Genomic DNA, 25,232 nt, shown 5'->3' with positions numbered 1-25,232 from the left:
GCAAGCTTAAAATATGTGCAGAATTCAATGCAAAAGACATGCCACAGCTTTGAAACCAGTGACAAAAAACATGACTGGCACCCATTTGCAAGAATATCTTCCCTAAATACAAGGAACGAGGCAGACACAAAGGACCGTATCGAGTAAGTAAACCCCTTCAAAGCTAAGAAAAACTAGGGAGTACAATGTGTAACACCCCAGCACATGAGCTGTCTGGCACATCCTCATCCCCAGTTGATCTGGAGCAAGCCTAACTCTGTTATGCTCAAGCAAACCACACAGATGTAATCTCAACGAAGACCGAGCCCATTGCATCCGGGATTTCTTCTGTCTGTAGTATTTGTCATCTCAGACAGTGATTCAGCTCTCTGCCAAACAGCCTTAGGAGGCCCATTTGACATGACTTGTGGCACAGGTCCGTGCAGCTTATGTCAGCATCAGCACATTCATCACAGCCATGGGGATGTGACTTCTGCCCCAGTCTGCTGCAGCAGCAAGAGGCTGAAACACGCTGCCACAGCCAGACCCACACCACTGTGACATGGCATATGCCCTGCCACCCTGGCAGCTTTCTGGAGCCATTACTGACAAGCCACAGATGTTCAGAGTGGCTTTGAATTTTCAGAACTATCCTTCTTGCTTCATGAGACAGAGCTGCTGTTGCCCATTGGTTTTCTTTTTCTGGTTTTGCCTCCTCATGTCAGCAGTGGTGCCTGCCAGTGTGAACAGCCTGCTTCAGAGCAGCCAAAGTGCCAGAAAAAGCCCCAATGTTCAGCATAGGCACAACACCATCTGACTACTCACTCAAAGAGCCATCATTACCTCAAGCTACAACTTGTAGCAGCTTCACAGAAGAGGAATGAGATTGTCCCTGCATTGACTGCAGGAGAAAACAGGAAGTGGTGAGATGCTGATCAAGGAGCAGGCAACTGTCCTCTACACACACGAGGATCCCTTCTGCTCCTCCTCACCTAAAATAAGGCTCACTCTCTCCTTCCAGGGGATCAAATCAGGATCAAGCCTTTGGTTATCACAGGAACTAGAAGACACCATTGAAGGAAAGGATCATCCCACTGCATATTGCAAGACCTAAATTTCCATGCTCATCTTCAGGGACAGAAAAGAGCCCCAAAACCCAAGACACCATCATCTGCCCCACTCTTTGGAAAATGCAGCATTTCACAGCCTCCCTGTCTGATCAAGGTTCCTCCTCTGTCAACAGGACCAGAGTTCACAGAGAATTGCTATGATAACAGACTTGTAGAAGGTATAGAATTTGGTCTCCGCCTGCCATTAGCCCCTGCCAGGATGGCTGACATTAGTCAGCTTTAGTTCTGCCTCAAAATAGTACAAAGAAACAAGAGCCTTGCAGCATCTCTACAGCAGACACTCTGCCCAGCATTTGAGCATCTCTAGTCCTTCTGTAACCTTCTATTAGCTTTTGTAGGTTTTCAAAACCAGAAATAGGTTTTTAAACAGCAACAAAAAACGTCTCTTTGCCTGAGGGAGGTAAAAAGCAACTCCATTTTCCATGCAAAACAACAACAAAAGAGTAACTGCCAGCAAGCAGGGAGATGCACAGCCATTGGAAGTGGCTGAAGAGCAGCTCACCCACTCTTGGAAGGCTGGGCACAAACATGCTGCTCCAGTGAAAAGCAGAGGGAACAATTCCTGCTTGGGAGCATGAAGCAGAGTTGTTCTCCCAGTGCTCACAGCTAGAGAGAGCATTACTGTCTGACAGCCCACTCCAACGTGCAGGACGCTTTCAGCTGCTGAGGACAAAGAGCTCGCTGTGAACACTGACAGTTGCTGCAGACATGGCCAAACACACTGACCTCACATGGCAATTTCCTGGTATTTGATATTCCCAGCCTGTGGCCAGACTGAAGGCACTAGAAATGAGATTTGCCTCTTAAATGTTGCTGCCCCAAGTGAGCAGTGTGATGGTCTGGGAAGCCATCCACATCTTGGACCAAGGATCACATGAATGCTTCTCTAAGTAAGCAGCAAATCCCACAGCTGTTGAATACCATTGCCAAGATCTTCAGAGAGAATCTAATCTGAAGCTTTGGAGAATATCAGGCTTCGGCTGAGTACCACCACCCACAGACAGCCTTTCCAGTATTCAGTCCTGGTGTAATGGCTTAGAGACCAGGACAGTGGCTTGTTTGGCTTCCAGACTGTTTTACAAACCCACTGTATGCAGCATCCTTCATCCTTACCAGTTTATGACATTCTGATTCCATTGCTGTAATTTTACCATCTCCAATTAGCATTTAACAGAACTGCTGCAGCCAGGATGCCAGCAGAAAGTGGGGAAACTGTTTGAACATTAAGAAAGCAAGAACATCTCTATTCAAGAGCCACTTAAGGCTGGAAGCAAAGTAAGATAAACCTACCAGAATTAAGTGCAATGTCACTGGTGCTTCAGGTTGCACTCTCCTCCTGCTTTAGATCAGGGATTGACTCCTTACACACTCAGGATACAGAGAAAAAAACAACAAACAAAAATCCCCCAAACCACACCAAAAAAACCACCCCACCAAAACCAACCAAGCAAAAACCAAACCCACATCAATAAAAAACCCAAACCAAACCCAAGCCAAACCCAAAGAAACAAAGAAAGAAAACTTTTGCTGAAGAACTCAAAATTGAACCTGAAAACACAAAAACCAAAACTCAAAACCAAATCCCCAAATGTCTTCTTCAAATGAGTTTCACAACACTAATCTTTACTCAAGACAGACTGAAAACCACTTATTAGTGCTTCATTTACTTACCATGAAAAGAGAGCTCAGAATATCCTACTTAGTCAGTATTAATCATTTTAAAAGGAGCTGATGAGCTCCAGCTGATTTCATTGTGGATATAAATCATGTCACACACACAGGTTTTGCTGCCACCTTGTGAACGGTCTCTGAGCAAGGAGGTTTGGTTCACACACACCCAGCTCTGCCATCTTTATTCACATGCAGCTCAGATGATGTTACTACAGGTACTTTCTCAACAGGAACTCAGTGTGACAAAGGACAGCTGACTCAGGTGTTCAGTGAAGAAAACAGTAAAGGGATGAATAAAAGAAGTCAAGTCTTCTGCAATTTCCACACGCTTCTCTGTCACAGTTTATTACCACAAATAGCATGGAAAGCATCACTAAATTCTTTCTGATAAAAATATTGCAGCTTTGCATCCAAGTTGTATGGCTGTCTTCAAAACAGAATAAAGTGGTGCCTGGAAAACAAAGAAGAAAAGATTGAAAATATCTAACAAAATGCTTCAAGGAGACTGTGGTAGGGAATAGAAAGCATGATCTAAAAAAGCACCAAAAAAAAAAGGCAAAACCCCTACTAAAATGCACCTGTCTTTGTAGATTAATCTCCTTTAGAGAGCACTGAATTAAAAATCACCAATTCTGCAGGGTGTTTCCATTTCTCCATAAAATATAAGAAGGAAAAATGAGAGAAGTCACACATTCGAAGTCACACCTAGAGTACTGTGTCCAGTTCCGGGCCCCTCAGTTTAGGAAAGATGTTGGCTTGCTGGAACGTGTCCAGAGGAGGGCAACAAAGCTGGGGAGGGGTTTGGAGCACAGCCCTGTGAGGAGAGGCTGAGGGAGCTGGGGTTGCTTAGCCTGGAGAGGAAGAGGCTCAAAGGAGACCTTATTGCTGTCTACAACTACCTGAAGGGAGGTTGTAGCCAGGTGGGGGTTGGTCTCTTCTCCCAGGCAACTACCAACAGAACAAGAGGACACAGTCTCAAGCTGTGCCAGGGGAGGTTTAGTCTGGATGTTAGGAAGAAGCTCCTCACAGAAAGAGAGATTGGGCATTGGAATGGGCTGCCCAGGGAGGTGGTGGAGTCACCATCACTGGAGGTGTTTAGGAAGAGACTGGATGGGGTGCTTGGTGCCATGGTTTAGTTGATCAGATGGTGTTGGGTGATAGGTTGAACTTGATGACCTCAAAGCTCTTTTCCAACCTGGTTAATTCTATTCTATTCCTCATAGGGCAGCACAGAATGGAGTTCAGTATTTCCTACTTCCTAACATGCTTGTACTCATTTCTCAAGACAATGTCTCAAGTTCCCAGCTGTAGGGATGCCATTTATTAGTCTTATCTGCAAAAATATTTCATCTAAATTTCAGAACTATGCAGAGGAACCTCTCAGAAAAAAACAGAGATTTTAACACTTGGCATGAGCTCCAACAAATTCAGTTCAGTTCTGTATGTAAAATAAAAGGAAGCTGTAACTTACAGCCTTTTCTTATCTTTAGGAAAGAATGCCAAGCTCTTTTATTTTCTATTTCTCAATTACATCACAGTCACTGAATATGGAAGATAGGAACACCACATCTACATCCTCACTAACAGTGCCAATGAGTTAAGGTTGTACTTACTGCTTCTGCATCGTGCTCAAGTCCAATGTCATGGTGCTCCAGCTCATCATCCCGAAACTGCTTTATTGTCTTTAAAAACAGCAGTTAATTAGTAAGTCTATTTGGCAGAGAAAGTATACAAAACTATACACTGTTGACCACTGCATGCACCAGAGTGGCCATCTGATGCCCAGGTCTCTCAAAAGCTTCTCAAAGACCTGACTCTCCAGTTCAGCAAGAAGGGAACTGCTTACAGCATTCCCCAATCCTACAGTTCTTTTAGTAGTCTTAAAAATAGTATTTAAGAACCAAGCTGCTGGTTACTGTATGGCTGCATTCTTCACTATCAAGGAAATCTATACTTACAGTAACTCTTAATGCTAATTAGTTTCATGTATACAAATTGCTCTGACAATTTCAATAATGGAATGAAGGTCCCTGCCTTGCCAGATAATCAGCAAGGATGTCTCTCTGTAAGCCAGCAGGGCTTGTGCTCATGCTAGCATATGCTACAGGACACTATTTCTCTCTTCTTTCAAACTGAGACAAAAAGGATTTAAGAGCTTTCTCTCAAGTGGCCTGCAAATAACTAGGATTGCTTTAAAAAGGGCTCAGAGCTTACAGGCACCTGGGCATTGTCTCTACCCAACAGGTTCAGTGCTCCTGAAGGAATAAAACATCCTTTGAACTTAAAATTTCATTTGACTTCAGCATTCTGAGAGACAGAACAAAAAGATCTACTGCAAATTCTACGAGCATATTTTTCTAGAAGACTAAAGTTGTGATAGCTAACTCAATTAAAGTACTTTCAGAAGTCACAGTTAAATACCTGCAATAGTTCTTTGTACTTTTCTGGGTCTTCTTCTACCAGAGTTCGGATCTGGTTATTGTAGTGATTTGATATGCTCTCTTCCACTGCCACTGTGCAAGCCATTGCACCTTTCTTTCCCAGTAAAGCACTTCCAGCCCCTGTGATCGTGGTACCAAACACAAGCAAACAAAGAAAACTGAAGCAATACAAATTAATTTATACATTTGAAGGCTTCATAAACCCCCAACAATAGCAATAACACAAACTTACCCAGAACAAAACCTGCTACATTCCAAAAAGGCAATAAAACAGTAGGTCGAACTCTGTAGGCAACCATCAGCTCATTGAACTTTTTCAGGTGGGCTTTCTCTTGATTCCACATTTGCTGCAAAGGAGACAGATCCCAGTAAAGCATAAAGCCAGTAAAAGTAAACAATGAAACTAATGAAGCTGAAGTAAAACAAAACAGCCCAGGCCCCTCACACCTTCATTGCAGAGGTAAGGCTACTCGCATCACAAAAAGGAAACAGTGAAGAAGGGCAGATAAGGATAGTTATAAACAGGCAACTTGCAAAATAAGTCTTTGGGATGCTCCTACAGCAATTGCAGTAGTGGTACCTCCCTTAACAAGTCATCCCACTGCTCTTCACAAACCCCCGAGTTCAAACGTACACACAGCAGTCACCGTACAGCTTCGTTCGGCCACTGTTCACCAAATGTCAATGAAGCAGCAACGGAGCGGTCGCTTTTAGGTTGGCTAACCTGGATTATGGGTCCCACGCTCGATCTGCCCAGGACTGCCATCTGTCCCGCATAAATGCGGTTCGCCCCGTACTCCCCGGCATGGTCCACCCGGATGATGCGGTCTACCACGGCCTTGTTGATGCCCTCCAGAGACACCCGCGTGCTGCACAGCCTGCGGGACACCCTTCCGGCGGGCAAGGGCCACCTCTCCCGGGCACCTGCCGGAGAGACAAAGGTGACACGAGCTCTGCCGCCGCCCAGTCCCCGACAGAGGCGAAAGGGCACCGCCACCCGCGGGGCACGGCGTTCCAAGGCAGCCCCGGGCCTGCGGCCGTCGTTCAGGGCGATGCCCCGCCAGGTGAGAGGTGGGCGGGCGCGGGAACCGGCCCGAGCCCCTACCCGCCCCGCAGCGGAGGAGCCGGCCCTGCCCCAGCGAGCGCCACACTGCCGGAGTCACGGCTGCCACCTCCATCCCGCTGACCCCGACGGCTCCACGCGTCGCGCTGCCACTACGTCATCTCCGCGGGCCACGGCCCCGCGCCGCTCCCATTGGCTCCCATGGCCGCCGCCCCGCCGGCGTCCCACGGCTGCCATGGCAGCGGCACCGGCACGCAGCCTCTGCCCCCCGCGGCGCCGAGGAACCCGCTGCGGGCCGAGGGCGGCCGCTGGTGGCAGCTGCAGGCGGGAAACAGCAGGAGCGTTACACCCCCTGGGCGCGGACAGACGTTTGCGGACCCAGCTGGGGCTCCGAGTAGCAAACTCAGTAGCAAACTACTTTCAAAAACCATCAGCCGTTATGTTTAAAAATAATTATTGAATGTGATTTTTTTTTTTTTAAACAATAAAGGCAGAAAACATTCCAGAACATTATATAACAACAGTCTCTCATGTATCAGCTAACAGTGTGCTACTAGCAAATTTCAAGTACTAAACAATTCTGTACAGAAAACCCTCAAGCACAACCTTTCAATGAAGGAAACAGGTAGTAATCAGCTTAGAAACACAGCTCCATCATCTCATTTCAGAGAGCAGAAATGTGAATTTAAAGGCACCGACGCAAGCTGCTGAATGCTGTATCTCCAAACTGTAATTTAACTCTCAAATATTCACATTTTAGAACCAAGAGAAAAGTAGCCAAGATGTACAAGAACAAAACCCAAGTAATAATGCCTTAACACCAAAAAAGGCTGCTCTACGGCAGGGACCTGGTGCCCCAGCAAGGCCTTTCCCTGTGACAGGTGTGCTCCACCTGGTGACCTGACTGGTGGTCTATTCCTACGCCCAGCGTTTATTCAGAGCTCTTACCAGCTTGATGTTCTCTGAACCACTTTGTGAAGTTATCCAGTGTTCAACTGCAATTACTAGCTCAGAGCAAAATAAGTATCAAAGTCTCAGCTATCTTTATAAAACTGGTTTCAAACCCATACTGTATTTTCTTCTCCCATGCACTCTTTCAAAATACTGACAGATCATGTGGTCTTTTGCTTTGGGTTTAAAAGAGAAGTGAGTTGGAAATGTGGAAAGTCACACCTTTCCCCTCCCTCACCCTTCTTAAAGTCTCATTTGTAAAAACAGTACAAAGTTCTTCCCAAAAACCCTGAAAAAATAGGGACTTAAATCCCAAAAACCTTGAAATTGTAGCAGCAGTAAGTGTCCTACCCTACCATTTTTAGACAGGCCTAACATAGTATAAATTAGCTAAATTTCCAGTCATGGAAACTTTAAGGCTCACTGGCACAATCAAGAGTAAGACCTTAAGTGTCCATCACACAAACCACAGTGTCAGGGTGCTAATCAGCTGCTCAGTTTTTAGGTGCTGCAGATGCTTCTACTCTTATGTAGTGGTTCTAGGAGTTTCAGGAAGTCAAGTTCTTCTGGCTCTTCATTGTTTTCAATGACGACTCTGAGCTTCTGCGATTTGTTTGATTAGGAACAGCTTGTCACGACTCTCCTGGAAAGACACAACAAAGAGTATGCTCCAGATGAACAGAAGCAGCACAAGTTACATATGAGCAGCTCATTTCTCTCTTAGAAATAAACAGGTGCACCCATCCCATTGTACTCTTAATTAGGGGCTCCCTGCACACTCTAAACTACAAGTCAGAATTTATAATAGCCAGGACTTCTTTTCTCTCATGTGAGCTCACATTACCAGTTCTGCCTTAGAAACCTAAAAGCTAGAAACTGTACTTCCAAGAAGCTCTAAAAAAGCAGTGAGGCTTTGCTCCCAAACTCCTTCCTCTTTGGACATCTCTCCCCAGGACAGTGTGTTTTGAAGGCTGAGTGGTTAAATGCTGTATCTAAAAGCACATACCAAGAAATGGTCTACACCCTAGCAAACTGAGCAGTCTTACTAGTGAGTCGAGGTTCTGACTGGAGCAGGGTTTGACAGACAACAGTGTTTGAACACTGTTAAACATGGCAGCACACAGAAGCATGCCTGCACTGGCACCAAAGAAACTGTTAGCAGTGACTCGCTCCACAGAGTACCTGTTGTTGCAAGTAGTTCTATGACCTGCACTCAGGAGTAGATCAGGCATGGTGCAGTAACATAGGCTTGGAAGGAAAGACAGGGAGTTGGGTCACTGTTCTTGAGAGCAGAGAAGGAAATAGAAGCAGGGGTTGTGTAAGATGGTGAAGGGGACAGGAAGCACAAGATTCAGGCTTCTGTTTGTCAGAAAAAAGTCGTGCAGTGGGTGGGTTTAAGCAAGACAAGAGATGAAGAACAGGGACACTGCTTCTCAGAAGCATGTCTTATGCACGCATGCTGCCTGATAGCAGTAGACTTTGCTGCAGTTGCTACAGGTGCAGCTGATACCCAGGAAAACCAACTAGACTGAGAAATGCCATAGGACTTTCACCATTTTCCTCTGTGCAATTTGTCAACCACGCTTCACAGCCCGTGCAAACATCAGGTTGTCCCTCTGCACGCCTGATTCCTGACAAAGAAAAACTTCAGGGGTACAGAAAAGTGGATTCAGAGCTTACCATAACCAGTTGTTCCCTCAGCTGCTCAACCACTCGTTTGTGTGCTCCAGCCAAGGCAATAAAATAGAACATAACAAGGCTGCAAAAAAACAACGTTAAATGTTAACATCACGGTAAACAGAGTTAGTCAGAAGAAGGCTGTTATGAGCTAGAGGAATTGTTGGTTTGCACATTTACATCAGATCAGAAGCTGCTGGAGGAACAAAAAGAGAATTAAAAAAAAGTCAATGTACAGCTGGGGCAGGCTGGGCATTAGCTCTGCTCCAAAGCATCTGCAAAGATACTTGTACTGCCAGCAGGCAGGGATAGTGCTAGGGGACTTAGAAGCACAGCCACTTTCAGATGTTACAGGTTGTGTTGTGATGGCTCTGTTTCTGCCCTGCTCTAAGTGTATGTATGGGGGGGTTGCTCATTGCTCTCAAAAAGTTTAATGGGGTTTCAGATGAGTAAGTTTTTACACCCACTGGGGGTTCTAACTATGGTAAGCAGCCACAGATCAGTATAGCAGCCATTTCCTACAGAGTATTTTCCAGATGTAATCTGTGACACAGATAATCCACAGGGCATTACATGATGAAGACTAGCAACAAGAACCAGAATGGCCCAAATGCCTATAAAACTCATGTTTTGTCCTTTCCAAATAATATTAAGCAGCAGAGCAGCAGTGAAAGCCATTCTCCACCTCTTAGGCTTTATGAGAAAGTAAAACAAAACAATACCCCACAAACCGAAAAGAGAGGACTTGCTATTTCCTGTGTGTACAATAACAGGTTCAGTTCAGAACACAGAAACATGTTATGGAAGAAAGGGCTGGGTGGAGACTGAAATGAACTGTTTCTCAGGCACAGAAGTTGTAGAAATATCAGCTAATAAGGCTCCAAGATCTGTTTGCTGGGGTGGGTTTGTTGTTTGTTTTTTTCTTACATCAAGGTTTATGGACAGGATCTGTGATCACAGGACTTACAATGCTAATCTGCAGAATGTTTTACAGTTCAGACTTTGGAGAAAGGCAAGTGTTGGATATGGGACACACAAGAGGAAATGGAATAAGGCTAATGAGTATGAATGCGTAAGAGTGGAGGATGTATATGGGCTTTGATGCTTGACTGCAGATGAAAAATATGATATAACAGTTGTTCAGTATCATTTCAGTAAGGAAGCAGCTGTGTGACTGAATCAGGTCTCCACAGTACTCACCATATCACCATAAAAAAAGGCACTGCAAAGGCCTCTGATGCTATGCCATAAAGGACTTGCTGCAGCCCCTTTGGAAATTCAAGTATTGTATCTGGAACAACTGACCACGAAGTGTTAAAACTCCGGAATGGCCCACATGCCTTTGAGGAGGGAATGCTGTCAAAGAAGCAGAACAGAAAGGAGATGCTACATCAAAATGTAAAGATAAAAGAATCCCACACTAGCCCAGCACCACTTTGGCAATATGGTCTTTAAAACTGTAATGTTTGTTTATATGAACTAAGTTCTAATTTGATTTGTCATACACTATTGTATTTAATTCCAGTTTATCATTCCCAACTGTGTGCCTGCTTTTAGGGAACTGACAACCTTGGAACAAACTTGATAGAAGTTAAATTGTCACTTACTATGCTATGCTGATTCCTAAGGGGACAAAAGCCAAGACAAGCCCAATCAATAGCACCACCAAGAAGAAGAAATTGGAACTCGATGCTCTGATTGGCCTAGCTGCAGGCTTCCGTGTGTGCTTCAAACTGATCTGAAGAGGGAAATTGAGAGACTGTTACCAGCACATCTATATTCATACATCCAAACAAACTTGCCCACCAACTGAATTTTCCAGTCTCAAATATGCTACCAGCTAGCATACAGCCATTCTCCCTTCAACCACTGACTGGCGTTAAGTCCAAGCCTTCCCTTTGAATAAGAATTTAACCCAGAAGACCTCATACAGTCAACTGAGAGTAATTTCATGTATGATCCATGGCACAGCCTTTAGCTGTGTTCTGCCACATTCTCCATGGATACATCCTCTCTCGTAAGAACTAAAATATAAAGTAAGAATTTGATGCACAGGAGCTGTGTGGTCATTGAGCATGACCAGAGGGCTGGAGCACCTCTCCTAGGAGGACAGGCTGACAGAGCTGGGGTTGTTCAGCCTGGAGAAGAGAAGGCTTCAGGGAGACCTTAGAGCAGCCTCCCAGTAACTGAAGGGGACCTACAAGAGAGCTGGGGAGGGACTTTTGATAAGGACTCATAGTGACAGGATGAGGGGCAATGCCTTTGAGCTGGAAGAGGGGAGATTTAGACTGGAGATTAGAAAGAAATTCTTCACAGTGAGGGTGGGAAGACATTGGAACAGGTTGCCCAGGGAGGCTGTGGATGCCTGCTCCCTGGAGGTGATCAAGGCCAGGTTAGATGAGGCCTTGAACAACCTGGGCTAGTGGAAGGTGTCCCTGCCCATGGCAAGGTGTTGGAACTGGACAATCTTTCAAGTCCTTTCCAACCTTAACTTTTCTATAAATCTATGATATGCACAAATCCCATCCTGAACATCCAATGCAGCTTGGATTTTCCATTTTGCCTGCAAATTTTTAAGAGCTTGGCAAAATTTTGTCCCAGTTCTAAGCCACGTTGGTAGCATATAGATACAGGCAGAAAAGTGTTAAAAACTAACTTTATTACATACAAAGATTTTATTAAAACAAAACAAAGCCCACCCAGATAAATAACTGAAGAGGTACTTACTAAAGAGTTGGTTTGCTTGATTTCAGAGCAAAATTCTACCTTCCCTTAAAAGCATTAAGGCTACAGAAAACAGAATGCCATTACCTCATTTCCACATGTTTTCAGCTTTTTGTTGTTGTTGTTCAGAATCAACTGCATGCTGTATTACAAACCCCAGAGAGATGTGAGCTCAGCTTTGTTTGTTGACCACACATTTTCATTACCTTTTTAATGTAAAAGACAACGAAGTATTTTATCATTGCTACTGCAGGGAGGAGTGGTGAAAAGAAGGTTCCAATCCAGCAGATGGTCTGTCCATAAATGATTTCCAGGACATTGTCAGAAATTCCAAATTCCTGCAATCCAAACCACTGAACTAGCTTGCAAGAGCAATGATCAACTAACAACCTGAAAACAAAGAGTATCATTAATCCTAAAATGAAGTTAGAGAGTTTAGATGAATTCCAGCATCTACACAGATATTATTTAAGCATTAGAAAACAAAACAGTAAAATGCCTGCAGAAAAAAAAAATAAATACTCAAATATAAGGACTTGAGTGTTGTGGCCAGTTCTGGGCCCCTCAATTTAAGAAGGATGTTGAGACACTTGAACGTGTCCAGAGAAGGGCAATGAGGCTGGGGAGAGGCCTCGAGCACAGCCCTATGAGGAGAGGCTGAGGGAGCTGGGGTTGTTTAGCCTGGAGAAGAGGAGGCTCAGGGGAGACCTTCTTGCTGTCTACAACTACCTGAAGGGAGGTTGTAGCCAGATGGGGGTTGGTCTCTTCTCCCAGGCAACCACCACCAGAACAAGAGGACACAGTCTCAAATTGCACCAGGAGAAGTTCAAGCTCGAGGTGAGGAGAAAGTTCTTCACAGAAAGAGTTGTTAACCATTGCAATGTGCTGCCCCAGGAGGTGGTGGAGTCACCCTCCCTGGAGGTGTTCAAAGGGGGATTGGATGTGGCACTTGAAGCCATGGTTTAGTGGTCATGAGGTCTAGGGTGACAGGTTGGACTTGATAATCTTTGAGGTCTTTCCAACCTTATTGATTCTATGATAGAGAAAAAAGCAACTTCACAGCCACCTAAATAGCAAACAAGTGCTCAAAGCACCAGAAATGGGTTTTTTGCAGTTTGGTCAGAAATGTGGGGAATCAGTAACAGAAAACATGGTTCATGTGTCATTTACAAAAGGATACTCAGAAGGCAGGGGCACTTACTTTCTTGGGAAGTCCAAAAACAGGACTGCAGCAAGAATGATAATGAAATCAAATATCATCAGTTTATACATTTCTCGACCAACTTCAGTTTCCCAGCACTATAGAAACAGATCAGGAAGTACAACATTAGGAGTCTAAACAACAGGTGAAAAACAAATCTGCCAATCACTAAAGCAACAAACATCTCTGTCAGTTACACCCTAAAGTTAAATTGAACTCCCATATTTAATTGAAGTGTTCCAGAGCTTCCATACCAAACTTTTTACTTGTTTGGTAGATGGTCTGGGTTTTTTTTTGAGGAAAGATCATTTGTCTTAATGAAGCAGAAGGCAGGAACACAGAATCACAGAATGTTAGGGGTTGGAAGCGACCTCCAGGGATGGAGTCCAACCCCTCCTGCCAAAGCAGGAAACACAACTGTCTCCGAAACAGAGCTACCTCAAACAATCCTCATAGTGATCAGAAATTCTATGCTAAACAATCTGCCAGTGGACTACTTTAAATCAGAGTTTTAGAGAAACGAAAGTTGTCTTTAAGAACGGTACAGGTTTGCACTGACCAGTGAGAGTCAGCACCAGCCGTAACACGAACTGCAACCCCAGAGCTGACTCTGAACGCCTCTAGACAATCAAGTCTCATGGAAAAACAAATCTCTACTCACAAGTTCAGATGATTAAAGACCAAGATAAATCTACTTACAGGATAGAGTTCGTAATTGTATCCACAGGCCTTGCACTTGTCAGTGGCGCAGTAGGAGATCTGACTCCACAGCGAGAACAAGAGAACGCCGATGTTGGCCAAGCGCACAAAGACACACCTGAAAGAAAGGCAACCCCCAATTGCAAACCTGACCAAAAAGAGCCATTCTGGCACCTGGATCAACTTGCACAGGAGTCCAAGGAAGGCTTGAAACACAGCAGTGTCATGCAGAGCTTTAATGTAATGGCTAGCTAAACACATTTCTTCCCTTAGCAGTGAGTTCACTTGCTTTTGACCTTCTCCGCTTCAGGCTCCAAACCCTTGCTCCTAGATCAGTCATTCCAGCTGCAGATCTTGACACCACAATGGGCTGCACTTCCCTCAAGCACAGTTTGAGAGGCCTGGTGACAAATCCTGTGCAGTATTTCTCTCTCAGGTGGCTTCAAACCTTCAGAGGCACTTAGCCAAATTGGAAATACAAAGCACAGGGGAGTAGAGAGTTCAGATGCTTCAACCCAGACCGTAATGCCCGGAGCTGCCAAATGCTAGCTCATTGTGCTCACAGTGAAATGGCTTTTATCACAGTATTTCTAGCTCCTGCCTTGAGCAAAGCCATGCTACAGTCACTGCAGCACATACACATTTGCTCATTCAAGGAACTGCTGCATGTAAAGCAGTGTGAATCCACAGCTCTGCAGCCACTTCTTTACTATTTATTCAGGTTGTTGATTTCCAGACCACACAGCTAAATGGAACTGAGGAAAACTTGGACACTGAAATGACTGCACTGTACTGTCATCCAAACAGGAGACTGTTGCCACATTTAAAATTAAATCTTTCAACTGAACACAAATCAAATAATGCCTGCCTGGCTTCCAGGGCCCAGGCCCTCCAGTGCAGAGTCCAACTTCTCTGTGAATGATGTTTCAATGTTTACAGTACTGAAAACCTACCAAGGTCACGACAAAAACATTGTTACCTCAAGAGTGTCAGCTTAATTTCAAAGGCTGGTGAATAATCTTCAAATGTGATCAGAAATGAGAAGATCAGAGGAGCAATGAAGTTGGCCAGTGTGATTACTATGGAAGGCAAATACTGCACCAAGAGATTAGCTTGAAAGTTCTCATTGCTGACACCCTGCACAAGATGAGAAAAAAAACACTCAGAGCAGCACTTGCCTGACATCATGATCTCTTCAGCTGCCTGCCAACCTCTCCTGACCAGGATTCAGGCAACATCTTTCACTCAGTCTTCATCCTCCAGCTGTATGTAGAACTACAAGCCTCTCCACTGCAGTTTGATGCTATACTCTTGCCTTCTCCTGTTCCATTCACCATTAACTCCCTCCACCTCCAGCCATGAGTATTGTTGCACTTCCCTAAAGCTTGTTTCAAGAGACTCATCTCACCAAGGTTTGGGTCTAACTACATTGTCTAACCCAGCACTCAGGCTACCACTCTGCCAATGTGCAGATGTTTTTTAAGCTATTCTCACCAGCATCAAGCAGCTCCTCTGACTTTCCTACTATCCTAAGAAGCTCCTCCATCTACTCAAATGAGTAGGCAAGGGCAAGATACTGATCCTTACACATAAAGCTGACAGTAAGAAAGACTGTTTTTAAGTTGTCCTGTGTTGTACTGTCCTCTTTCTCTACCCTCAAATACTACCTCTGACACAAACACTCCTTTAATCCTGATTTGCTGTTTCTCTCTCTGCAGTCCTGGCAGTTTTTCAAGAGAGGCCCACCATGACACAGTGTTCCCCACACACAGCCAGTGCCCATCACATCACCAATGAAAAGAGGGGAGAGAAAGTGTGGTTCCCATGCATGTCAGGTTAATTCAACACTTGGGTCCTATAGAGAAGTCAATCACTGTTGCAAAACTGATGAAACTGTTGTCTGCTCTTATCCTGCTTCCCATATGCTTGTCCTCCCAGGGCCAAACACCACCACCCAACCTGATTCTTTTCACTGCTGATGCAATAACCTTTTCTTCTGCAAAACACTGTTCAAAGGCTTCCTGCTTCCCCACGTAGCTGTAACTCAAGCCACAATGTAGATCATAATCTTTACTCTCCCCTTCCCTCTCTGTTCATTTTTGCAGTGAAGCAATTAACCAAATCCAGACACTGATCATAATGAAGTTTAACTAGATCAGTTCCCTCAGCCAGTTCACTGCCCAGACACACAAGCATTTGTACCAGCAGAGCCCAGTGAGCTGAGAATAACTACATGGGAAGGAAGGTGAGGGCTGCTTTCCTGTGAGCTGCACTAGCTCCAAGGCACACAAGACTGAAGCCTCCTCCTCAGAGGAGAACATCACTGGGAGGGTGGATGGGGGGTGTGTGTGTGTTCCTGCATGTAGTTCTCCATCCTTCCCACTCTGTCCTACTCAAGAAATTCTAAGTCTGTAGAAAGTGTTTCCAGACCCCTTTCATGAAAGGTGCTATATTAAGATACTTGACTCTTTCACAATAGTTCCTCTTGCTGTCATCACCAGCCCCGTGGAATCTTTCCTAATGTCATATGATACTTACATTGGACTTCTCTTGAGAGAAGACAGTTGCTTCATAAATTGAGTAAAAACACCCAGATAAAACTGCTATAACAATTATATTGATAAATATCCTCAGAGAGTAGATGCGCAGCTTTTCTTTCATGGTCCTCTCAGCTATTTTTTGCTTCAGTCTTTCTTCCTCCAGGTCTGTCTAAAAAACAAAATTAAAAAAGATGCAACATACAACACTTGACACCATGTCTCCAACCTCTGGGATGTGTAAATCCATAGCTTGTTGTAGGAGGGTGAAGCACACCAAACAGAGTGCATTTTCATTGGCACAAACAGGTCCACGTGGGAGTGGAAACCACTGTGTGCTTTATCTCCTCAGGTTGAGGGCCCTGTAGCCAAAGTGCCTCACAATCCTCTTAGCTTTACTGTAAGAGTAACATACATGTTTGAGGACAGAAAGACAATTTGCCTGCTTCATGAAGGACTTCTCAGACAGCTTGGTACTAAATTCTGAAACAGGTCAATCATCCTACTCATTTTCCTCCTGCAGGTAAGGAACCAGGCCTCACCGCTATGGCTCCAGCTTCTTTCTCCTACTCTTTGTGAAGGAAAATTGGGGGATGGCACACAGGGAAAGAAGCAGAGTCTTGAGTAGCTTGTCACAAACTTGATGCTTCACCCTAGCAAATGTGAAAATACAGCATGGCCTATGAAAGCAACTTAACCAATCACCCAGGTATTTTCTGAGGACTTATTGCTGTCTAACACCAATATTAAGGGGCAAGTTGTTCTAAGGTGTGAGTTCTAGAGGCAAAAGCATTGTAAGTAAAGGAAGCTTTGATTATATGATGAAAAAAAGATGACTGTAAGCTTTACTGAGTAGAAAGAAACTCACTGTAATTTGTGAAATCTCTACTGCTTTGTGGTTTGTAATGGAAGTATCTTTTCAAAAGGTAATTGTTTCAGTACACAAATCTCTGCTGCTGGTGTAGAGAGAGAATAAAAAAGGTACTGGTTTCACTAACAAAGCCTTTAAAGCTCTCTGAAAAGTCTTGAAGATTTGGGGAGTCTACCATCTGCATTTTGTATGTGCATGTGTGTCAAAGACACCTTCCAGTATCTTCTTACTGCAACAATGCTCTCAACTTGTGTAAGAGTACCATATGAATTTTCTTCCTCCTCAAACTACCACCTACCACACTGCAGACTTGAACACAGAACACTGAAACTGATTCCCAACAGTACAAGGGTTTTGCCCACAGGCAGGATAGCTTTTCCTGTTGGATTATATAGAAACTAACACAGGAAGCGGGAGTGGAGTGTGAGGAAGAGGCAGATAAGACAAGCAGCTAACAGGATGACTTCAGTCCCCAGAGAATGGGGGAAGGGCCAATGACATCAGTGCCAGCCCTTCTCACATTGCACTGCAATTCTAGATACCTAGAAAGCAGACAAGAGGATGTGGGTCACTCTGCCCCCAACAAACTACTACGACCCTTATCCTTATTCCATTATCTCCAGTCACACAGCTCTCTTTTTGAGCCATCTGAGCTGTATGACACTATAATCATAGAAAATGAAAGTTACTCACTTGGAGCTCATACAGCAAGCTGCGGTGTTTCAGCCGTGCCGCGTTTGGATCTGTAATGCAGAAATCCCAGCCTGCAAAGACTTTGTTACAGTAACTCTGAAACTGATCTTCAGCGTGCACCAAGTTCTGCTTAAACCCTTCCACAGACCTAGAGAAAAAAGCAGCTTTACCTCACTCACGAAAAGCAGTGTTTTATCCACAGAAAATAAACCCCAAATCAATACCTCAAGTGATCTAGCTCATCAAAGGCCACATGCCACCCCCAGCCTTCTCACGAGCAAACAGCCACGTTGGCTTTATTAAGCAGCAAGTCTCCGGGAAGCTGTCAATGTGAGGCTCTAAAGCAACCAAAAATCAGACGAAGATGTGACTGACACAGCTTACTTCCCTCTGCACTTAGACACAGCCATACCTTCTCACCTCATCCAGTGCTTCTCTGAGACGGCTCAAGATAGCCTTCAACAACTGCTGTATAGTTGGAAGGTGTTTTATTTACCTGCATACATACACATAAAAAGCTAATACTTCAAAAGTGTTTATTTTGCTATCTCAGTTTCCCCTGAGGCACTGCATCCTCAAGCAAAAGAGCCTCCATTTCCATACCAACCAGTTCTGGAATGAAGCATGCTCCCTACAAACAAGAATGCAATGTAAACTGTGCAACAGGTACCAGTAATTAAACTGTACCACCATCTTTACCTTATTATTATCCAGAGGAGACTTAATCCAAGGTAGGCAAATGTAGCCAGCAGATATGCTAGTGGCAAGTTGTACCTCATGGCACTGATCCACACAGCATCTATTGTGTAATAGCCATAAAACAAAGCTGTCACTTCAAGGATGCCCTGTGAAAACATGAAGTTTACACAGAATTTTTAACAGTGGCAGACTCTGCCCAGTTAAACCCAACCTGGAGTTAAACAATAATTTTGTAAATTTAAAATTACTACTGGGGCTGCCAGTAATTTAACCAGCGAGTTTAGTTCTAACATTTTGTAGCTTCTAGGTATTGCCACCACCTCTGCTCAACTGTAATGCAGGCACCACATTTGAAAATCCCTCCCTTCTCCAGTCAAAGAGCTGTATGAAAAGGACACTGAGATCAAAACAGGCAGTGTGCTCCAGAATATGGAACACACAGCAGCTGGCAGGAGAGGCACAGGCTGCAGCATGTGGCCAACCAGCGGACACTCAGTAAAAGGCAGTTTGAAAACTGGTCTCACAGATAAAGGTTAATTTTACCCCACTGATGCATGTGCCTTATCATTTTTCACAATTATCAATGCTTCATTCCCTAAATAAAATGTTTTCACATTTCACATGCACAGGAACTTAATTAAAAAAATATACAAATACCTAATTACTTACAGTGCCACTGAGCAAATCTTTGAGGTAAGTATAGAAGTAAGTGAGTCCCTTATTACCACTAGGTTCATAAACTGTGCAGTGGGAATCTGTCAAAAGAAAGGCAGGATAAGTCACTCACATGGTAATGCATTTTAAACTGCAAGATCAAGTCCAAACACGTCAAGTTCTCATTTTAAGAGCAGCATTTCTTTGTCCTGGGAGGTGGAGAAGAATCTTATGGAAAGAGGGAATCTCATAAACAACAGCAAAGAGCAAAGACATTTACCTATGTTCTTTAGAGGTATTTTAGCAAAGCTGCTGTTGAATATTCCATATTTAGAAATGATGGTGGGAAGGGTAACAAAACTGAACATCAGGATAAAAATGACAAAATTCAGCAGGACCAGAAAGCGCAGGAAGGAGAAGTAGGACTGGATGCCAGTGCCAAATTTCCCTGGGAACAGAAGAAACATGCCAACAATTAAGGTGATAAATCACTGGAAATACAGAATGAGCAAATTATCATTTCAGTTACACTGAATTAACAGAAGAAATATTGCTAAAGCTAGCTTTAACTACTGCAGGCTGTTCACAATGGAACTGACATGGAAAAGTGGCTTTTAAATAACTCTCTCCAATATATTCCCTTCTACTCCATCATGGCCTTTGTGTCAGCAGTCAGGCAAGCAGGTAACTTCTTCTGCACATACAGTTACAGCTGAAACCACAGCCACACGTGAGAAAAAGACTAACAGAAGCAACTTGAACAAGGGAAAAAAACCAACATCAGACAATGAATACCTTCTATGCTGTGAATATTGTGACGCCAAAGCTTCAGGTAAGATGACAACTCTTTGACTTCACCGAGAACTTTCTTCAGTGATTTACTGCTAGCTCTTTTCCACTGCTTCCATCCAGATAAGTGTTTTATATCAGCCTGTTGATAGTCCCTAATAATCAAGAATTAGTTTCTGAGCACAAGTACTTTTTCACAGAGCCTAGCACAACAGAGTCTGCTTGCAGCCTTCAGAGAGATAACATAGTGCTAAAGTCGGAGTAACACACGCTAGCTGGTGAGGACTTGATGATCTCAAAGGTCTCTTCCAACCTTGACAGCTCTATGATCTATTCCTCCTGCTGTGAGACCAAGTTAATTCATATACAGCAAGTCCTCTCACAGAAAACACTCTTTTGGAGAAAAAAAAACCAACAAACCAAAACATAACACTCCCATTAACAATAGCACAACACAGAAAAAATGTGGCTGAACTTGCCAGTGGGATCACAGGAAAGCTGCCATTCATGATTTCATAGACAGTAATGGCTGGAAAAGGAAGAGAAGAATCTTTCCCCAAAACTTCTGATCAAGAGGCTCTCAAAAAAAAGAAAAAGAGTCTCCAAAATATTTTGCTTTACTCTTTTAATGTTACAAATACAGCTGTTCAAAGCAGAAATTTACTGGGGTTTATTGCAGAAAACTCACAGATCTCAAAATCAGAATGTCAAATTAAAAAGAACAAAAACCCAGAGCTATAAAAGAGGCTTAAATACTTCATCTGGATTCCATCATTTTAACTCCTCCACCACATTCCAGTATGTAACAGAAAACAAATGGTAGGAAAATGATTAGATTTTAATTAGCCCACTTTTATAGCATGCTGAAACATTGCCTGTGAAGTGCCAAGTCAATGGACTTGAGAATTTACTTCTTCACCAACATATACGTGGGCCCAACGCACAGCTGCACACAGACACCAAGGATGTGCCACAAACTGTAACTTTTAATCACTTCTCACATATTTTCATACTATAGACAGGTTTTCATTTTTAAAATGGCTACATGGTCGGTGACAGCATTAAGGAAAATTTTTAATGGCTCAGTTTGTATTTATTTTTTCTTTTCTATTAAGAAACTTCCCAGAAACATAGCTTGGAAGATCTGCTTGTATGCAGCAAACGCTGTTCCAGCCTTCGATGCCCCTGAAGGGCAGCAGTTAAGCAGCCGTGAGGACACTATGCTACAGCAGAAGACAAAGGTTTCAGTTTTAAAAGACCTTGTACATAACTCTACTTAAGTGCATAAGTGACTCACTGCCAACAAGAAGCTGCTGTCATGTGTGCTGTAGGTTAACAAAATTTCCATTATCCACCTCAGCTGAAAGTAAAGTTATAGGAATTCGGCAGAAAAACAAATTAAAGCCTGTATGAACCAATCAAACAGGCAGCTGATGAACTACTCTTCTTTAAGTGCAAATACAGCTACCCTCAGACCACTTCATTTTGTGGAAACTACAGGCTGCAGCATGCAGCGTTTTAAATACTTGAGAGAACTCTCTGGCCCGTGTTTGGTCTGCATTTTAAACAGAGGCGTGGGCTGAATATTCATCTGCTGCAGGAGTTGAGTGTTCAGCTTTCAGGACGTTTCTATCAAGCATTTTGTGTTGGCAGCTGCTGCACAATGCACACAGAATAATGACCTGTAAGAATGCCAAGAAGCCCCACCAGAATCTCCCAGGAGCTCAAATGTATAAACAACCTTGGGACATCCCAACTCTGCTCCTAACACATACCATGGCCACAGGACTGCAGTTCTTTTAACGTTTTAAGAATTGAACTTCAGATAACCGACCTCAAATGAAAATTCAGAGTATCAAACACTTTCCTTTGCCACACCATAGACCATCTGCTGTTCCTTTTGTACAGTCTGTAGGGTTAAACTTGACTCCAGGGTCAGGCTGTAGCCCACTTCCCACCAGTCTTAAAGCAAGGAACTCTTGTTCTCTGTGAAGCACCAGATATTAACTGTACTTTCACCTCTCTCCTAGTTCATAACCACAAAGCACCTGATTTAAAGATGCAGCTGTTACATACAGCTGTGTCCTCCAAGGAGTTTTCAGCCTAGTAGAGAGACAAGAAGCCAAGAAATATAGGCAGGGCAAAGCATGCTCTCTGCATTCCCCTCCCTGAAGGGTGATACCACCAGAGGGGCAGGAACTGCCCATAGCTCACAGCAGAGTAATTTGTTAGGGTAGCTTCTTTCTACCCATACTGTGCCACGTCAGAGAGAGCACCATGTATTTCGGAAGAACTGCTAAGAATCAAGAACTGCAATACTGGCATAAGAGAACAGGATTGCTGATGACAGATAACCCACAGTGACCTTTAAAAGCACAAAACACTGAAGCGGTGAGAAACACCTTTGGCTGCTGGAGGTAATTCCCAGTTTTGATTCATTTCTTCTAAATTAACCTATTTCTCCCCACAGTCAGCTACTCCCTTATGCCAGCCAAGCACACATTCCTGCAGCTGGAGGTGCCAGGGGTAGCCTGCCATATTTTGGCACGAGTACCTAGACAACTTCTTCTCCAAACCACATACTACAGGTAGAAACAGATACAGATGAACCCAATTCTGCTCCAGCCTTCCATCATACCTGTGCTGTGTTTAGGAAATGGTAGTATCATAGAATGTTTTGGGTTGAATGGGTTCTTCACAGGTCATTTAGTCCAACCTCCCTACAGTCAACAGGGACATCTTCAACTAGAGCTCAGAGCCCCAGCCAACCTGACCTGGAAAGTTACCAGAGATGGGGCATCCACCCCTGGGCAACCTGGGCCGGGGTATCACCACCCTCACTCTAAAAAAACTTCTTCCTTAGATCTAGTCTAAATCCCCCCTATTTCAGTTTAAAACCATCACCCCTTGTCCTGATCACAACAGGCCCTACAGAAAAGGCTGCCCCCAGAATTATTAACAACAACAACACAAAAAAAAAGTGTAGAAGACAAGTATAAAGCTTAACCTTAATCTCCTCTTCTCCGCCATACTCCCGGGGTGTTCCCTGGCAGGGTAAGCAACCAGCTCGTTGCCCTCATGCTCCGGGCCGCGGGCCTCCGCAGCACGAAGCCCCGCGAAGCCCTGCGGCGCTGCCCGCTGCTCCTGGTTGCCCCCGGCGGTGGCGGCGGCACGACGCCTCAGCGCCGACTGGTAGCTGGGCAGCTCCTGAAGGAAATCCACAGGTGCGGGGCCACGCATCTCCTCGAGAGGAAAGACCCCTGCGAGAGGAGGAAGCGCAGGGGCTGTGGAGAGGGGCTCGCCACAACATGGCACCCGGCCGGCAGCCCCGAAGGTGTCCCGCCATGGCCGCCCCCCGAGACCCCACAGCGCTGAGAGAGAGACGAGAGGCCAGGTGGCAGCAGCGCCGCTCTCTCGACCGCTCCCTTCCCCATGCCACCTGCCTCCCCCGCGGGTGCCGCCGGTGAGGTGCTCGCTCCCCGCCCGTGCCCCGCGGCGCTCGGTACCTGCCGCCACCGCGCCCTTACCGCCGCCACCGCTGCCCAGCTGCCAACCCGGCAGCTCCGCGCCGGCCCCGAGCCGGCTCATGCCTGCGTGCGGTGAGCAGCCGCCGTCCCGCGTCGGTGCTGCCGTTTCCGGGCGTTGCGAGCCAGCGGGGTTCTGGGGCGGCGGCTGCCGCCGGAGAGCCGGGGCTGCTGGCAGGGCGGAGGCGAGGCTCCCCGCTGGGGCCGCCTTCCCTGGGGCGCCTCGCCGGCAGGGGGCGCCCGGAGCCGCGCTCGCCCCTCAGGTGCGGCGCTGACCTCGGGTTCGGCTTCCCTCATCCCCGCCCGCGCGGGGGCGCAGTGTGTGTCACCCCGCTGCGAGGGGAGCGGCTGAGGCGCGCAGGGCCTGTCCCTTCCTGCACCCGGCCCCTGTCTTCAGTCCTTTTGTGGCATTGTATCCTTCTACGTTTAAAATAGGAGTTTCAGATTTCGAGATGCCAGAGCCTTTTCATTTGTCTTGCCCAGGGCTTTCCTTAGAACAGCCGTGAAGGAAAGCCCCGGGAGGAAACCAGCCGCTCCGTTAGGAGGCAAGGTCCCAGAGCCTGTGTCAGGGCTGTGGGGTGTGCTGACTGCCGGGGGTCTCTGCCAGATACTTGGCTTAGAAATAAGCTTTGCTTTGATGTCTTATGATTAGGTGTCCACACTGATGTTGGGTACTGTGAAAATCTACTGCAAACCCTGATGAATAGAATAGAATAGAATAGAATAGAATAGAATAGAATAGAATAGAATAGAATAGAATAGAATTAACCAGGTTGGAAGAGGCCTTTAAAATCATCGAGTCCAACCTGTCATCCTACACTATCTAATCAACTAAACTATGGCACCAAGCACCCCATCCAGTCTCTTCCTAAACACCTCCAGTGATGGTGACTCCCCACCTCCCTGGGCAGCCCATTCCAATACCCAATCTCTCTTTCTGTGAGGAGCTTCTTCCTAACATCCAGACTAAACCTCCCCTGGCACAGCTTGAGACTGTGTCCTCTTGTTCTGTTGGTAGTTGCCTGGGAGAAGAGACCAACCCCCACCTGGCTGCAACTTCCCTTCAGGTAGTTGTAGACAGCAATAAGGTCTCCTTTGAGCCTCTTCCTCTCCAGGCTAAGCAACCCCAGCTCCCTCAGCCTCTCCTCATAGGGCTTTTGCTCCAAACCCCTCCCCAGCTTTGTTGCCCTTCTCTGGACACGTTCCAGCAAGTCAACATCTTTCCTAAACTGAGGGGCCCAGAACTGGACACAGGACTCAAGGTGTGGCCTAACCAGTGCTGGTTTAGTCAGCTTCCATTAGGAGTGGGTCCAAACTCCCTGGCTTGTTGTGAGTGGATCCAGCGTTACAGGCTGCAGTGAAATGGATGTGCAAGCAGAGTATGAGCTGAAACGCAGTCAGGAGATGCTTGGAGCTCATTTTTCATCTGACAGAAAGGGTGTGATTTGTGTTAAGTGTCAGTGAACATCCCTGAGAGACATTTTTTTATTTCTTTCCTTGGAGTAATTCTTGCCTTGAGTGTGAGAATAAGAGTGTGTGTGACAGTAGTTTCAATTACATTACATATGGGGGAAAAGAAAAAAGCACACACAAAAGATTTCTAGCATTTCTTACTGTATTCTACTGGTAGTTAAATTATTTAATTGATAACCAGTTTTTTATGAACACTCCTCATCCCCTTCCTGCAGTACTTTTAAAAATAAGTCATCACAGGTTTTCAGGATGCTGAATCAGACATAGATGACCACATTTCATACCTTACCTGTGTGTCATCAGCTCAGGTATGTGATTGAACAGAATAGAATTAACCTGGTTGGGAAAGATCTTTGAGATCATCGAGTCCAGCCTATCATCCAACACTGTCTAATGTACTAAACCATGGTACAAAGCGCCCCATCCAGTCTCTTCCTGAATACCTCCAGTGATGGT

The 25,232-nt window shown here is 45.1% G+C and overlaps 2 protein-coding genes across 2 annotated transcripts; both read right to left on the bottom strand.

Annotated features, from left to right (window-relative positions):
• Window positions 1-3,092: 3,092 nt before the first annotated feature.
• Window positions 3,093-6,399, bottom strand: COQ7 (coenzyme Q7, hydroxylase). The gene is made up of 6 exons (XM_054180369.1): window positions 6,327-6,399; window positions 5,946-6,145; window positions 5,454-5,568; window positions 5,202-5,341; window positions 4,394-4,462; window positions 3,093-3,231 (listed from the first exon to the last, which is right to left on the bottom strand). The coding sequence occupies exons 1-6, from the start codon at window positions 6,397-6,399 to the stop codon at window positions 3,154-3,156; spliced, it is 675 nt and encodes a 224-aa protein (XP_054036344.1). The 3' UTR covers window positions 3,093-3,153.
• A 383-nt stretch (window positions 6,400-6,782) lies between these two features.
• Window positions 6,783-23,029, bottom strand: TMC7 (transmembrane channel like 7). Its single transcript, XM_009899644.2, has 15 exons — window positions 22,787-23,029; window positions 19,786-19,934; window positions 19,271-19,438; window positions 19,006-19,091; window positions 18,337-18,482; window positions 17,638-17,785; window positions 16,075-16,245; window positions 14,516-14,673; window positions 13,537-13,654; window positions 12,838-12,935; window positions 11,843-12,026; window positions 10,520-10,650; window positions 10,113-10,268; window positions 8,916-8,994; window positions 6,783-7,878 (listed from the first exon to the last, which is right to left on the bottom strand). The coding sequence occupies exons 1-15, from the start codon at window positions 23,017-23,019 to the stop codon at window positions 7,819-7,821; spliced, it is 2,085 nt and encodes a 694-aa protein (XP_009897946.2). The 5' UTR covers window positions 23,020-23,029; the 3' UTR covers window positions 6,783-7,818.
• Window positions 23,030-25,232: the final 2,203 nt, after the last annotated feature.

Source organism: Dryobates pubescens, chromosome 4, assembly GCF_014839835.1.
Source record: "Dryobates pubescens isolate bDryPub1 chromosome 4, bDryPub1.pri, whole genome shotgun sequence".
Lineage (NCBI taxonomy): Eukaryota > Metazoa > Chordata > Aves > Piciformes > Picidae > Dryobates > Dryobates pubescens.
Note: the sequence above shows the minus strand (reverse complement) of the source record. Positions and strands in the feature narration are given on the sequence as shown.